At 42.2% G+C, this 17,654-nt stretch overlaps 1 protein-coding gene across 1 annotated transcript in view; it reads right to left on the bottom strand.

The window, feature by feature from the left end:
* ARHGAP19 (Rho GTPase activating protein 19) overlaps positions 1 to 4,586 on the bottom strand; it is a 58,819-nt gene extending 54,233 nt beyond the window's left edge. The window contains exon 1 of the mRNA XM_054581300.1: positions 4,523 to 4,586. Within this exon, the coding sequence (XP_054437275.1) occupies positions 4,523 to 4,578 (56 nt within the window). The 5' untranslated portion in view covers positions 4,579 to 4,586. The remainder of the gene's footprint in view (positions 1 to 4,522) is intronic.
* Positions 4,587 to 17,654: the final 13,068 nt, after the last annotated feature.

Consider the following 17,654-nt stretch of genomic DNA (forward strand, 5'->3'; position numbering starts at 1 on the left):
GTGGTGGGGAGGAATCCTGGTGGGAGGGGCAGTGCAGGGTGGAGGGGAATAAAGGGGAGAAAAAAAATGGGCAACTGTAATAGCATAATCAATAAAATATATTTTTAAAAATATAAAAAATAAAAGACACTACTTGTTTGAGAAAAAATAAAAAATAACCAATAAAAACTAAATAATTTAAAAATTAAAAATATACAAATATGTATTATCTGCACAAATCAGACAAGGCTTTCCTCTTCTTTATGAAATACAAGGGGCCATACCATCAACAGAACATCAGAAAGGTTAATACCTGAAGGGCAAACAAGAATTCATAGGGTATTTATCACCACAAAGTCATATTTTATATCTTAAAAATGATAAAGACTATTATTCATTCATTATTGGCCACCTACAGAAAACTAAGCTAAGTTGGGAGTATGAATAATAATATACATGTGTCCTGCCCTCCAAAAGCCTTACAGAAATCTAACTTCTCTTTTACAATATGGAATTAATAAAACGGTTTCAGGTTCAGAAAAGACTCTGTGAATACCTACTGATCATGTAACTAATACTAATACCAAAATTTAATCCAGTTGCTAACATCTTTTCAGAAATCTAACTATTTCTGCCACAGAATAGTATTTTGTCTTCAGGTTTTCATCACAATTCAAGATTTTACAACAGGATACTGGATGATCTAATGAAATTTACTGATACCCTCTATGGTTTCTGGGGTAAAAAATGGTCAACCACTTAGAGATAGCTTCAAAAGTGGAAAACCCTTCTCTATAAAATTATTTTTCAAAGATTTTATTTATTTATTTTTAGAGAGGGGGAAGGGAGAGGGAAAAGAGGGAAAGAAACATCGGTGTGCGAGAAAAACATCAACTGATCAATTGCCTCTCTCACACCCCCAACTGGAGCCTGGCCTGCAGCCCAGGCAGGTGCCCTGATGGGGAATAGAACCAGTGTCGGGACAATACCCAATTCAATGGAGCCACACCAGTCAGGGCCCCTATAAAATGGTTAGTAACCCATTCAACCACTCCCATCTCCGCTAGAGAAGGAGCTTGGTCCCCATTCATAACTCTAGCCTCCCAAGACTTGGAATCTCCTATTCAGTACAACCAGCACCAAGAGACACCAAACTAAAGAGTTAACCGATTTACACTGACACAATGTAAATAAGATCACTGTACTGCAGTGATTTTCAACGGGAGTGCCTGCAAGAATTTTTAAAACATGCAGTACCTGACTACATAGTCAGGGTCACTGATCTCTTTTCCCTTAGGCTGTCAAATAAAAAAATGACAACAGCCAACACAGCAATAGCTGTCCCGCATGAATGCCCTGTTTGAAGCACAAATATATATGCGTCATATAACAAGAGTTGCATCTTATTGGTCATGTCACATAACAAGGTTGTATCTGATTAGTTAACTCTTGGTACCAGAATTGCTTATATACAAATGTAGGCATCTAAATTTTAAAAAGTCACTTTGGAGCCCTGGCTGGGTAGCTCAGTTGTTTAAAGTGTCATCCTAATAAACCAAGGTTTCAGGTTCGATCTCAGGTCAGGCCACATACAAGAATTAACCAATAAATGCATAACTTAGGTCAAAAGTAATTCAATTTTTTTTCTCTTTCTCTCTCACTTTCTATCCCCCTCCTTTCCTCTAACAAAAAAAAAAATCAATAAATTAAAAAGTCACTTTGGAGTAGAAAGGGTAGGTGATTACTAATTTTTTTTTGGTAATTCAATCAAAATTACACCAATTTTTCTTGTCAGATCAACAGAATTTTAGTAATTAGTTTATGTGTGCCATGAGATGAAAAAGGCTGAATACCGCAGCTCTACTGAATTCTAATATACAGGGTCCGGCAGAAGTACACAAGTATTCAAGCTTGCTTGAATATGGTTGGTAGGGTAATAATACGGGTGTAAAAATTTAGTTTTAATTTGAACATTTCACCTACAATGTCATACGGTGTGCTTGAGTGTGATATTGTTACGTAACAGAATTACATGCTTATGATTTTGTAATAAAAAAGTGGTATTATTTGTGCCAGACCCTGTATATGTAATCAATTAAGACAGCTAAGATCTCAAGGCTGGGCCAAGGCCAGCTGAAAAATCTTTCTCAGAAACGCTGAATTTTGGTGCACTTGCTTAGGAAAGAATACTCTGTAGAAATAAAGTAATGATTTCCTAAACTGCAGATCCCTCTAATCTGTTCTTTTAGTTGCTCTAGGAAATAGAAAATCTATCAAGTGTTGAGTAGTTACCTGCAAGGCTCAGTGCTAAGAGCTTTGAAAGACTGTCTAATTTAATCCTGACATTTTCTGGAATAGACATCCATTTACAGATGAAAAAAAATGAAGCTAAGAGGGGTTTAAAAATCGACCCGAGTATTCTAGTCTTTTTGGTGCTATTATAAATGGGATTGTTTTCCTAATTTCTTTTTCATATAGTTCATTGTTTGTATATAGAAATGCAACTGATTTTTCTATGTTGATTTGCATACTGCAACTTTACTATATTTACTATTTCTAACAAGTTTTATGTTAAAATTTTTAGGGTTTTCTATATATAAGAACATGTCTGCACCCTGGCTAGTGTGGCTCAGTGGATTGAGTGCCAGCCTGCGAACCAAAGGGTCACCAGTTTGATTCCCAATCAGGGCCAGGTCCCCAGTAGGGTGCCTGTGAGAGGCAACTGCACAGTGATGTTTCTCTCCCTCTCCTTTTCCCTCCCTTCCCCCCTAAAAATAAATAAAATCTTTTTTAAAAATATCTGCAGAGATGATTTTACTTATTCCTTTCTATTTAAATGCCTTTTTTTCCTTGCCTAATTGCTCTAGCTACGATTTCTAGTACTAGGCTAAATAGAAGTGGCAAGAGTGGGCTTTCATGTCTTGTTCTTGATCACAATTAGATATTACTTCACACCTGTCAAGATAGTATTATCAAAAAAAGGAAAAAAAGACAAGTGTTAGTGAGGATGTGGAGAAATTAGAACTTTTGTACACTGTTGGTGGGAATGAAGAAATGATGTGGCTGCTAGGGGAAATAGTATGGAGCTTCCTCAAAAAATTGAAAATAGAACTACCATATGATCCAGCAATCCCACTTCTGGGTATTTACCCAAAAGTATTAAAATTGGGTTCTTGAAGAGTTATTAGCATTCCCGTGTACACTGAGCACAATTAAGAAGAGCCAAGCCCTGACTAGCGTGGCTCAGTTGGTTGGACAATGAACTGAAAAACAAAAGGTCACCAGTTCAATTGCCAGTCAGGGTGAGAGGCAGCTAGCCAATTTACGTTTCACACATCGACATTTCTCTCCCTCTTTTTCGTTCTCCCTTACCCTCTCTCTAAAAATAAATAAATAAAACCTTTAAAAACAAAAAAGCAATAAAAGGTCCTAACAAGTGCAGCTCAGTTGGTTGGGCATTGCCCTGCAAAGTGAAAAGTCACCAGTTTGATTCTGGCCAGCGCATGTGCCTGTGTTGCAGGCCAGGTTGCCAATCAGAGTATGTACAAGAGGCAATCAATGATGTTTCTCTCTCACACTGATGTTTTACTCCTTCTTTCTCCCTCCTTTCCCTTCTTTCTAAAATAAATGAATTTTTTTTTTAAACTAGCCAAGATGTAGAAACAATCTAAATGTCCATGGACAGATGAATGGATAAGTGAAATGTAGTAAACACATAGAATATTACTCAAATTTTAAAAAGAAAATTCTGCATATGTGAAGACATCATGCTAATTACAGAAAGCCTATTGCAGAAAGACAAGTATTACATTATATTATTTATGAGGTATCTAAAATAGTCAAAGTCATAAAATTAAAATAGTGGGATGGTGGTTGCCAGGGGCTGGAAGGATTGGGAAATGGGGAATTACTAACAAAGTTTCAGTTAAACAAGATGAATAAGCTCTTGAGATTTGCTATACGACATTGTAGCTACTGTCAAAATACTGTATTGTACACTTAAAAATTTGCTTAGCACATAGATCTCTTCAGTATTCTTACAATAAGATTTTCTTTAAAAAAAATAAGTTGGCCCAAAGATTCAAACCCATTTCTCACTGACACCCAAATCTTTGCTCTGACTTAACCACAAACACTGACTCTGAGCCCAGCAAAAAGTAACGACACAGTTCTCCCCAAATGCTGTGTGACGTTGGGGAATTCGCCTAACAGCTCTGGGCTTGAGATTCCTCGCCATCAGGATGAGTCTCAGCTTAAAGGCAGCCAGGCAAGCAGCGCTGCCACTACCAACTGGTCGGTTTGCAGCCAATGCCACGGATGGACCTCCAACGGGCATCAAGCACGGCCAAGGGGGCCCGACTGAAGCCCAGCGCCAGGCGGGACCACCGCGCCTCAGTCCCAGCAGACGCCAAGAGTGCGAAGTATCGTGGGAGGATTGCACAGAGTCCGGCTCTGTTAGGTCATCATGACCCAAAGGAAAGGCGTCAGTGCGACCAGCCCACGGCCTCGTTTCCTAGGCAGCTGGACCAAAAACTCGGCTCACCTCCGGCCAGATTCGCGAGCTGGCACCTCCCCTTCACTCTGCGCCTCAGTCGCCATCTTAGTCAGCAAACTTCTTTCACCGCCCGGCCCCGCCCCCACGCCTTTGGATTGGCTAAGGTGATTCCCCCTCTTCCATACGATTGGATAACTTGACCGCCCCTTCTAAAGCAGAACAGTTTCATTATATTATTGGTCTATTCAAATCACTAACCGTCATTGGTCTCCTCCTGCCCTGGCGGAATAGAGATGAATTGGGGCGGGGAGGAGCCAGCCCGGAGGCCTGCCAGGAATTGCAGTTTTTCGTTTTGATTAACCCTTGGGGCTGTACCGATTTTTAGGTTCAAGTCAGATATTGATAGTCTATGCTCAAATTTCGTCCAGACTGTCGAATTTAAAAGTCATTCTCCAAAATGCAAGATTTCGTTTTCTGTCTTTACACGGAGAAAACAACCTAGAAGGGTAGGTACAGTGTGGCAACCAAGAAGTGTATACTATTAAATTTAGTTCACATCCTTCTTTCTGCAGATAGTCACACACAGCGTAGCAGTAGGTTCCAACTGCTCCCTTCTGGCCTCCCAGAGATCCAACAGAGTTTGCATCCCAAGACTGAATCATGGAACGAAAACCTGCAAAACTTTGTCCCTGACTGAGCTTTAATCCTCCATGGCAAAATAACCATAATTATGCTTGCCCTCCTTGCCTCAGGGGCTTCTGCTGAATATTAACTGGAGCAACAGATATGAAACTTTGTAAACTTAAAGCATTTTTTTTTCTATATTCTCTTTTTACGCTAGATTTTTCTAGGAATATTTTTTTCTATTGCTCCTTCTGACATCCTTTGACCTGAGGTTCTCCCAGCCCTCCCCTCTTTCACTAAGCTCTACCCACATGTTTCAGTTTCCCAACAAACTCTTCCTGCCTCAGAGCCTTTGCCCCATGTTGCCTGTAGTGGCTAACCCAATTTTTACTCAATTATCTTTCAGTTCTCAGCTTAAATGTCACTGGTTCAAATGCCTTCCATGGCCCCCCATGTATAAATCAGCTCCCCTGCTAAACTTTCACATAGCACTCTGTATTCATCCTTCATAGTTCTTGTCACAATTTATAATTTTATAGTTGTTGTGTGATCATTTGTTTCATGTGAAGTTTCCCAGCTGGACTCCCTGCCACAAGTGAGCAGAGACTACATCTATTGTGTTCACCAGGACCTCTTGCACATGGTGGACTTTCGTAGATATCTTTTGAACAAATTTGGGGTGGGGAGGGTTTGCCTTTTTTTATTTTTCAATTACAGTTGACATTCAGTATTATTTTATATTAGTTTCTGGTGTACAAATGGTTAGATAATTATATAATTTATGAAGTGAGTCCCCCTGATAATTCTAGCACCCACCTGGTACCATACATATTTATTATAATATTTTTTACTATATTCCCTATATTGTACTTTACATCCCCATGATCTTTTTAACAAATTAACAGACAAGTCCTTAGACTATATTATCCAAGCCAAAAATTGACTCACATGTTCTAATAGATTATTTCAATTGATGAGAATTCATATTAAAATTTGATAAAAGTATCAAATGCTGAAAACTACATAATTTTATTAACCAATGTCACCCCAATAAATTCAATTTTAAAAAAGTAAAAAAAATTGATAAAAGTATCAAATAAAATTGCATTTAGTTTTATGTTTAACAAATTGTTTTTATTGAACAAATACATGAAAAGAAACACTAAATTCAACAAACATGTACCAGTGAAATTTTTCATTGAACCCCAATAGCCTTGGAAAACCCAGCCTCATAATTTACATATCTATGTAATTTACATACACACACGCACAATGCCGGGAACCAAAGCCTCAAATTCTGCTCTTTCCTCAAAGTAGAAACAAAGTTGTTGTTTTTTTTTTTCCTGCTCCATGACGCCCAGCACATCAATTGATTGACTAATTGAATTAAATTGATGCTTTCACTCAAGAAAATATTCAAAACTTTAAAGTATTACCACAACTAGGAAGACCACCACACAACTATATTTTTAGTTCATCTGTTCTGATGCCATATGAAAGGAGACCTCCCAAAAACAGAATCTATTTATAAAAAAAGTATGTATTAATTCTTTCATGTTTAAATTTCAGCCACCTTCAAAGCACTCTCCATTTGATGCAATATACATATCGAGACTTTTTTTCCACTGCTCAAAACAGTTTTTGAACTCATCGATTCTGATGCCTTTTACTGCTTACGTCATTTTTTGTTTCACCTTTTCCACATCAGCAAAACCTTTCCCTTTGAGGACTTTTTCCATCGGGGAAACAAAAGAAAGTCACTTCAGTGGAGATCTGAGATGGGTGAATAGGGAGGGTGGAGCACTGGGGTTATGCGACTTTTGGTCAAAAACTGCTGAACACTCAGTGCGGCGTGGGCAGGTGCACTGGTAAATTATCCATCATGAAATGGGCAAATGCCTTGAAAGAGTCTTCAAAAAAAAATTCACTGAAGCCAAACACAGCCTCTCACAACAACTCGAGCTGGACCACTGATACAGACAGGTTCCTAGAGCACTCGCCTAGCAGGGGAAGCCTGTACTATAAGGGGCCCACCCTCTAGGAGATAATTCCAGAGTTTTTTGGGGGTCTCCCCTCGTATACAGTGTTTGGGGAAATACAGCACAGTAGTTAAGAGCAGGGCTCTGGAGCTCGAGAGCCTAGGTTGAAATCCTAACTCTATCACTTCTAGCTATGTGACCCCAGGCAAGTGACTTAACTTTCTGATTTCATTTTGTTTTCTACAAAATCAAGATAGTAATAATTCTCACAGGGGTATTGTGAAAATTAAATGAGATAATCTCTATAAAGCTGCTTAACAGCAGTGTCTGACACATACCAAGACTAGATAAGTGTTCATGTTATATGATGAATATTAAGAATGCTAAACACCCACTCTGGCCAGTGTGACTTGGTTGGAGTGACATTCTCTAATGGAAACGTTGTGAGTTTGCTTTCCAGTCAGGGCACATATCTTAGGCTGCAGGGTCAATCGCTGATCCAGGCACATCCAGGAGGCAACTGATCCATGTTTTTCTCCCTCACATTACATTGATGTTCCTCTCTCTCCCTTCTTCCCTTCCTCTTTCCCTTCCTTTCTAAAAGCTGTGAAAAAAAAAAGTCCTCAAGTGAGGATAAAAAATTAAAAATAAAAAAATAAGGAGTGCTAAACTCCCTTCTTACATTAGACTTCTATGTCCATTGCTATGTGATAAGGACCCTACATTACCCTTGTAGTTACAGTTTAATCAGTTACTCTGGAGAGGGGGGTGTTTCTCCTCAAAACCAACGGTTCTCCTGTGACTTCTGATTAAAAGGAGTAACATTGCTGAGTGCCCTAAATTTACACACACCCCAGCTGACAAAACCACACGCTCTGGTTCTGCAAGGGTGTCTCAGCTCCCCTGAAACCATCCTGACTCCCACTAGGCACTATTTGTCAGCCTGGTGATAGGCATGGCTGTACAGAAGGAATTCATGAAAGTTCAGAAAGTCATCTTGTTTGTAACTACCTGGCTGAACAAAAGGTCACAGAGAAGTGGCCCCAGCCCTCAAGGAGTTTTTTAATAGACTTGGGAGACAAAATGGACACCTAAGTCACATACAAGGGAAGACAGTTTAAAACTGTGGAGGGCTAAATATCAAAGTAGGGAGCAGGCTCCTAGGAATTCAGAAGGGTGGAGAAGGGAAGAAGGGCCAGGGCTCTCAGGGATGGTTTAAGAGCAACGGCGTGGATTTCAGTCCGCCACACCGGTCACACTGCAGGTCCATCTACCTACCAAGACAGACTTCAAGCTTTGGGGACAGAGGTAGTGTTCTAATCATCTTTGTGTTTCTTGGCCCTATCCTCGATGGAGGGGGGAAAAGGGAAGAAATCGGGAGAGAAGTAGAAGAAAGGACAAAATGAAGGAAAGCCAGAAAAGGAGGACCTGCCCATGACCCCCACCCCAACATCATGCTCTCCACCTCTCCCTCTGACCACGCCTCCAACAATGCAAGTGACTTGCAGTCGGAGGACTCGTTCTGTTTTCCACTTTTTTTCTTGCTGTTTCCTCTGCTTAAATTAAAACAGGATAGTTTGACGCCCGCACCAAAATATAAAATTATCATGTGCACAATGAGCATTTCTGAACCTTGCACTGAGACTGATTAGGAATGCGGCGAGGGTGCCTACTGAACATTTTTTTTTAAAGACTAAAAACTTAATAGTTCATTATCTTGTCAAAATGGCCAATAGGCCCACCAAAATATCACTTCCTCACATGTAATATCCACTTCCCCTTTCTTTGCCAGCTAACTTGTGTTTGTTATGTTGAAGTCTTTGAAATCATCATTTTAATGACTTTCTCATCATCTGTTAATACTGAGGTCTGTGCTCACTTCGGCAGCACATATATTGAGATTAGTGATATCTTGCTTTTTCCAACAGCATGGATGGACCCGGAGATTATTATGCTAAGTGAAATAAGCCCAGATGAAAGACAAATACCATATGATCTCACCTATATGTAGAATTTAGTGAACAAAATAGAGTCAGAGGCATGAACACATAGAACAGACAGACAGGTGTTGGGGGGAGGGGGACTAGAAGGAAGAAGGTGAAGGGATTAGCCCAAGAACACATATGCATGACCCATAGACACAGACAACAGTGTGGTGACGGCCAGAGGGAAGGGGGGCGGGGAGGAGGGAGCTGGGTGGAAGTGGGCAAAGGGGGGGTAAAATGGGCACATCCGTAATAGTGATGACAATGAAAAGAGGAAAAATATAAAAAATAAAATAAATGATTACAGAGGGAAAAGAAGAAAAATTATTTAGCTCTTTTATGTTTGTATTGTTTAATTACACAAGTAATACACGAAGGCATTTTCCTTGTTAAAAAAAATTTTAATTGACCAGCATAGCTCAGTTGGTTGAGCATCTTCCTGCAAAGTGGAAGGTTGCCAGTCTGATTCCTGTTCAGGACACAGGCCTGGACTGAAGGCCAGGTCCCCAGCTCGGGGCACGTGAGAGACAGCCAATTGATGTTTCTCTCCCACATCGATGTTTCGCTCCCTTCCTCTCTGTCTAAAATAAATAGATAAATACAACCTTTTAAAAACAATTTCAAAAACCGGTAAAATCTTTCTTGTCTACCACCCCTACATTCTAATTCTACAAGCCAGTATTTTCATTTGATATGCATCCTTCCAGATCCTTTTCTATACAATACGCTTATTCCGCAAATATTGATTGAATACTTACTATGTGCCAGGCACTGTTCTAGGCCTAGAGATAGAGGTATAAGCAAAACAAAGTCCCTCTCTTGTGGCATTTATGTATGCTTTATTTTACTTAACGAACTTCAGCACCCTATGGAAGCAGTAAGAGTAATGAGAACAGTAAGGTTATTTAAACTGCTTCCTCATTCTCCCTCTCATGGCCAGTAGTAAAGTTTATTTGAAAAACGAGGAAGACAGTGCTGTAGCCTAAAGGCAACTGGGAAGGGAGGGGGTTCAGAGAATGAAAGAATATGGCTTTGGAGAGATAGTCAAGTCGTACTGGAAATGTACGGAGTCTAACTCCAAACTTGTACCCCCCCTCCCTGGCTTCAGGCTTAGATAAGGTGTGAGGTATCAGGGGTGAGTGTGCATGGAACTTTCATAAACGGACACTTTCTTCCGTGAAACAACAACAAAAATACAAGTGCTTGGTACCACATGCTTTTGAGGCTCAAAAGCCTATTAATAAACACGCTGTTTCCATCATTGGGGGCATCGGGGTCACTTTTTAAATCAATGTCGCCAGAAGAATCTCCTCCAAGTGAAGAGTGAAGTGACTTTCCCTCCCCAGGATCCCTGAGGGAAACAGCAGAGAGATGCTAATGCCCCCTACTTGCGGTCTCCAGCGACCCCCTTCCACCTCTAGCACGCAGGTCTGGCCGCCTCCGGAGGTCGCTGGGAGAAAAGGCAACGCTCATCCTCCATGGCAAAGTCTTCCGTCTTCTCCTGGTCGCCCACTTTGTAGCGCAGCTGCACGCGCAGGAGCCGGGGGTTGTCCCGGGAAGGCAACAGTGTGATCTCCCCGGAAATGTCCGTATCTTGCTCCACTTGCACGGGCTCGTTCAGGTACATTAAATTACATTCCACATTACGTTCTACTGATAACGCACATGCACATAAATAAACACATTATGTTCCTTTATTTTTAGATTAAATGGCGATACACTATACACATCCTTATACGGAGGTATTGGTGATTGCTCTACGTCAGAACACAGCCATTATCCTTTTGAACTGCTGCGTAGTATTCCACATTACAGATGTGCCCTGGTTTATTTATTCCACCCCCTCCAGTGGCACATTTAGGTTTATGTCAGCCTGGGCTACAAGTACTGAAAACTGACTTTGGCTAACTAACAGAAACTGGATTTGTTGGAAGGATAGTGGGTTGAAAAACTGGCAGAAAGGAAGGGGGTTAAGGACCCAGAATCCCAGCCAAGGTCACACCATTCACTACCACTTGACTTTCAGCACAGTAACCCTTCGCTGATTTCCCATGTGGCCTTGGGTCTCTGTGCCAGAGTCATGAGTGAGAACATCGGGCTGGGCCCAGGTCGTGTGCCTCCACACTTGTGCCAGGAGAAAGGCCCTGTCTCCCACCAAAGTGGGAAATTAGCCCCAAAAGGGGAAAAAATTAAAAGACAAATCTGCTACAAATTATTCCTAATTTTTTGCTTCCTGGAGCCCCTGTTTATTCTGGGCCGGGGCAAAGCTTAACCCTTCAGTCTCCTTCAGATACACCAAAGACTAACATCTACCTTACTCCATTAGCTGAAACAAGAAAACTGTCTTCAGCTTTGCTATGAAACCCTCTTCAAGACTGGCTGCCACAGGGTGAGAGACTGGGCGAGAGGACTCACTGAGGCTAAGGGAAGGGGAACCAATTCTGTGCAGCTAAAAACAACCGAGTTTGGGGCTGCATCCCTCAGGTAAAAACTCTGGAGGTTGTTTTCCCCAGCGAGGAGAACAAGCGGGGCAGCAGCCAGGTCAGCAGGCGAGGGGCTAGCAGAGAAAAGGGAGGACTAGAAGCACATGCAGTCGTGGAGCAATTGTGGGTGGGGTTCACCATCTCTCTGGCACTGGCACTGAGCTCAGTGTTGGGTCTGGGGCGCTGAGTGAGCCCTGAATACTACCCTCAGAAAGCTTAGGCACAGCTGGTGGGAACGGGGACCAGGCTGCCTGGGCCGCAACAGAGGCAAGGACGAAATTCTCTGTAAACCTCAAGTTCTTTCGAAGCAGCCAGGCCTGAGAGAGGCAGAGGGTAGAACTGAGTCTTACGGGGTGAATTGAAAGGCCTGCAAACCCACCAAATCATTTAGAATTGGAATCTCTCTGGCCTTCTAATCAGAAACACCCAGGTGAGGAGGCATCAGGTGCTGACAATGTTTCTTTTTTTAATATTTTTAAATTTATTGATGAGAGGGAGAGAGAATTGTTGTTCCACTTATTCATGCATTCATTTGGTTGATTCTTGAACCCAAAACCTTGGCATATTAGGATGACACTCTAACTAACTGAGCTACCTGGCCAGGGCCGATGGTAAGTTTCACAGCAGTAACGTACATGTGATGTTCAGGAATGAGTGGTACAAAATGAGCTCACTGTGTTGAGGATTATCTCCGTGGTCATATGAGCTGAGGAATGGATAGATTCTTTCTTTCTGCCACTATGACCCATCCTCAGAGAGGGTGTTTTGGTATGGAGAGAAATTTTGCACAGAAGTCTCTAGAGCTATTAGGAAGTAGGGTAAAGGTCAGGAAAGGCCCCAAGCCTTCCCCTACCTCTCCATCCTCTACACGGGAGCCTTCAGAGTCAGTTTCAGTCCCCTACTCAAACCCTGAAAGTAAAGGAAATTGTCCCTCGGCCCCTTGTAGGTCTCCAGTCATCCCTACCCACAGGATCCATCTTCTTTCAAAAATGTTGGAAGCAATGCCCTGGCCAGGCAGGTCAGTTGGTTAGAGCAATGTCCCCATGCATCAAGGTTGCAGAGTTGATCCCTGGTCAGGGCACATACAAGAAGGAACCAGTGAATGCGTAAATAAGTAGAACAACAAATCAATGTTTCTCTCTCTCTCAAATCAATAAATTTTAAAAAAAATGTAGGAAGTAAGAGCTGCTGTGCTCATTTATTCACACTTCCCTGTGAATTAAATCCAAGGTTACCTCTTCTGGAATATGAATTTAAAGGACTATTTCTCGTTGTGAAATAAAAGGCTTGTCACCCAGTTAAAATAATTTCACACAGTCATTTGGATTGAGAAACTTGAAAACCTTCTGGGGACTCAATAGTTGTGTCTCAGGTTACTGTTTCACATTTGCTGCGTGTCTAGATTTGTTGATATGATTGATTATACTGTTGGCTTCTCTCACTAGACTGCAGGCTCTCTGGGTTAAGGACTATTTTTGGTTTTGTTTAACCACTTTTTGAATGAATAAAAAAAAATGAGTCAAAGAATAAGTGAAACAATGAGGTTACTTGGGCCCTGCAGAAAAACTACACGCTGTCCCCCACTAGACTTAGGTTTTTGTTTGAATTCATCCAGCATCGCTTTAGGGATCCTTTGCTCCCCTTCCCTCAGTCCTTGCATTTTGGGTGGGACTGACCCTATCTCTGGATATAGGGGTGGGCAAACAACTCAGACCCGGCTAATCAAAGGACCTTCTGGAAGCAAGGACCTTACAGTCTAAACCGGTCCAAGTATAGATAACTGTAGTATAGTAAGTACAGTTTGCAGTAAGAACCCCACTGGGGCAACTGAATGGGGTGGGAGGGCAGAGGAGAAGAGAAACCACAGCCTACTGGGGAGAGCAGAGACAGCTCCATGGGGGAGGTTTATAGCTGGATTAAGATTTCAATGGTTGGAGTCATTCTCTGCACAAAGGACAGGACCAAACATGTGGAGCTCGGAACATGTAAGATGAGTTTGAAAGCTGGCAAGTGCCCCGTCTCACAGGAGCAAAGGTCTTCTGTGTGGGGTGGCAGGACAAGATAGGGTTGGAAGAGTGGACTGGGGCCAGGCCTCTGAGAGTTCTGGATACTGTGTTAAGGAGCTGAGGGTTTTACTCAGGAGGCAATGTGGGCCTACCCAGAGTGGGGGTGGTAGGTAACCTGAGCAGGGTTGGGCATTAGGAAGCTGATCTGCCAGAAGAGTAGATTAAAAGGAAAGAGGCTAGGGCCCAGACACAAGCTGCATGAGCCCAGCCAAGGAAACATGAAGGGCATTGGCAATGGGACCAGAAATAGGGCATGACTACTGGCAGAGGCACCGAAGGAAAGAATCAACAGACCTTGGGGAATAAGAACTAGGCAGAGTTCAAAGACCAGACTGCAAAGCCTGAGTAATCGCATCTGGGTCGTGGTTTGAAAACGGCAAGTTTTGTCAGCAGCCAAAACCAGGTTGAATCTTGGCTCTGGCACTGGTCATTTGTATAATGTCAGGCAAAATTTCTCATCTCTGTGCCTTGGTTTTCTCACCTGTGAAAGGAGATAACACCTAGTTCAGAGGTCATTGGAAAACTAAAGGACGTAATATCTATAAAGACCTTTTCAGAGTGCCACTCATAGAGTTAAATACTCAATACAGTTCATGGGTTTTTGGGACTATGCAAAAGTTCTGCAATTAGATTATGGTCATGGTTGCACAATTCTGTAAATATACTAAAAACTGTTGAAGACCTGGCGGGTGTGGCTCAGTGGATTGAGTTCCAGCCTGTGGACCAAAGGGTTGCTGATTTGATTCCAGTTCGGGAACATGCCTGGGTTGCAGGCTGGGTCCCCGGTTTGGGGTGTACAAGAAGCAACCAGTCTGTTTCTCTCCCTCTCTTTCTCCTTCCCTCCCCCTTCCCTGAAAACAAATAAATAAAAATCTTTTTAAAAAATAAAATAAAAACTGTTGAACTGTAAATACATGAGTAAATTTTATTGTATGTAAACTATGTCTCAACAAAAAGTTTTTAAAAATAATCAGTATGACTCTTGTCATCTGCTTCATTTCTTGACCTGAGTACTCCTGAGAAGCCTAACTGGCATCGCTCTCGAAACTATTTTTGTGGATTTTCTGATTATATTAGCATTGTCTTTTAAAAGTTCCTGGTTGGCATAAACAAGATAAGAAAGAATGTTATTTCTTTCTCTCATAAAAGAGAGAGGCAGGCAGTCTAGGACTGTATTTGAGTCTTCAGATATTGAGATTCCTTCAAATCCACTGCTCTTTCATATTTTATTACGGTTGCTAAAGCTCTATCACATCCACATTCCAGGTAATACGATTAAAGAAAAAGAGAAGAACTTGCTTTCGAAGAGTACCACTCAGCACTTTATACTTACATCTCATTGGCCAGAACTTAATCACATGGTCCCATCTAGCTGCAAGAAAAGCTGAGAAATGTGGTCCTGTGGCTCTGGTGCTGCTACAGCTGGGGTGTATTGAAGGGGAGAGTGGTAATTGGGAGACAAACAGCAACCTCTGTTTTAGTTACTATTTAACAAAAGGGGGCAGACTACCAGGGGAGAATACCTGAAACTAATGTAATATTGTATGTCAAGTGTAATTGAAAACTAAAAAATTATTTTATTTGTTTAAGATTTTATGTATTTATTTTTAGAGAGGGGAGGGAAGGAGAAAGAGAGGGAGAGAAACATTGATCAGTTGCCTCCCACATGCCCCCAAATGTAGGGACCTGGCCTACAACCCAGGCATGTACCCGGACTGGAAATCAAACTGGTGACTTTTCTGTTTGCAGGCTGATGCTCATTTTTAGCCAGCCAGGACTAAAAAACGACTTTTTAAAAAGGAAGGCAGAATACAAAATAGCATGTAAATGCATAAAATATCTTTGAAAAGAATACACAGGAAATAGTAGTATAGTTTGCTTTCAGGGAGGGGAAACTGGGTGGGGGGGGACAGAGATGAGGGAAGTCCTTTCTTATTACTCATTTTGACCTTTAGAATGTTGAACCATGTAGCCATATGTCTATTCAAATAAATAAAATGAAAATCTTTAAAAGTACTGAATTATGCTACGTGACCACATGTCTCCTGGTTTCCATTCCTGCTGACACCACCACGGTCCCAGGCATCCAGACAGACAGATATGAGACTGCCTTCCTTGACACCTCAATCATTCTGCAAGTCTGAGCATCTACTCTTCCATTTCCACTGCTGTCACCTGGCAAGGGCAGGACAGTCATTTCTGCAGCCCCAGAAATGGGAACACTAACTGTATCAGCCTATACGGGATTATCTAAATGTCCCTGCGAAGATGCTTTACTGACGTGGCCATTTTTTTACCTGTGATCGACATGCAACAAAGCTTTATTGGCCCCTTGTCTTTCATCTCTTCCTTCTTTATTCCTGTTCTAACGGTGGATCTCGCTGGGACTAGCACAGCAATCAAAGATGCTCTCAGCCCTTCAGTATTTCCAATGATTCTCAGAACTGCTCCAGAACACAGTTCAAAAACATTCCTCGAAATAAGCACTAGTTTTCCAGGGCTGCTGTAGCAAATTACTGCAGACTTGGTGCCTTAAAACAACAGTAATGTAGTCTCTCACAGTGTTGGAGGCCAGAAGTCTGATAGCAAGATATCATTCAGCAGGGCTGGCTCCTTGGAGACTCCGCGGGAAAAGATGCTCCATGCTCTCAGCTTCTGGTGACTGACGGCCATCTTTTGGGGGTTTCATGCTGGTGGCAGCACCACTCCAATGTCTGCCGCTGACAGACACGTGGCATTCTCCCTCTCTGTCTCTGTGCCCAAATTTCCTTCTTTTCAAACAAGGATGCCAGAGACTGCATTGGGGCCCACCCTAATCCAGTTTGACCTCAAGGTAACTTCATTATAGTTGCAGAGACCCTATTTCCAAATAAGATCACATGCAGAGGTTCCCCGTGGACAGGAATTTAGAGGAAACACTGCTGAGCTCAGTACACTACTCAAGTCTCCACCTCTGGGGCTACATTCCTCAGAACCTCCGCCCCACTCTTGAGACCTTTCTACTTTTACAAGTAGCAAAATATTCTACATTGCTGCATCCACGTTAGCCCAAAGCCAGTTAGTTAACTACCCAGTTACAGACCTACCTGTCCCTAAAAACCTGTTTAACCAGGGGCCTGTTGTCTTTCCCACCCTATCAACAGCCTCAAGACATTTTCAGCTTCCACCTTCAGGTTTCCAACTTTCTCCTGCCTCTCTACTGAGAGGTGTTTAATACCTCATTAGCACCTCTTTGCATCTCAGCGTGAATCTCCTAATCTCTTCAGTTCTCTCAGTACGAAGGCCTCCTCCTCAACCAGCCCAGCTCCAGCAGCCTTCCTATCTGGGAGCTGGGGGGCAAGGCCAGGATTAGCGGAGGGGCCGGCTGGTGTCCACCCTGCTGCTTCTTTGGCCCATCACTCAGGGAGGCTGCTCACCTCTAAAGAGGTCAAGCCTCATTCCTGCCATCAGTTTGAAATCCTGCACGGTGGGCAAGAATTAAGTCAGCACACAGCAGACTGTCTACCTCCTTTCAGAACCAGCAAATGGGTCCACAGAATTCCCATCAACCAGCCAGCAGGGTGTATACTTCCTCCCTTCCTTCCCACTAGTCAGCCCTCAGCACCCCATGCCCTGGGCAGTTTTGAAAGAAGTCACAAAATGAATCACTTCTTTTTGGTAGCTTGCTCATTTCCCCCCAACATTTTATTCTAAACATTTTCAAACAGTCAGCAAAAGAAAGGATTTGAGAATGGACTACCCTATGACCCAACATCTAGATGCTACCATTATGTGTGAGCATTTAAAAATTGAGATATACTTCACATAACATTAAATTCACTTTAAAGTGAATTTTAAAGACCATAAACATTCCATGTTGCAAAGGTAGGCCACAAGAAGGTTGGCATGCCACCTCAGACTCTGCTGGTAGTAGACTTTGAACTAGAGCAACCCAGAAAATGAACTCTTCAGAAGAAAACCCATGTTCTAAAGTAAATAAGCCCTGACTCTTTTATTGTATATGTAGCATGGCCGGCAGCCTTCCCCAAGTTCTGGTACCAGAA

The sequence above is a fragment of the Pteronotus mesoamericanus genome, unplaced genomic scaffold (genome assembly GCF_021234165.1).
Source record: "Pteronotus mesoamericanus isolate MK-2021 breed Mesoamerican mustached bat unplaced genomic scaffold, CSHL_Meso_final contig_657, whole genome shotgun sequence".
Classification (NCBI taxonomy): domain Eukaryota; kingdom Metazoa; phylum Chordata; class Mammalia; order Chiroptera; family Mormoopidae; genus Pteronotus; species Pteronotus mesoamericanus.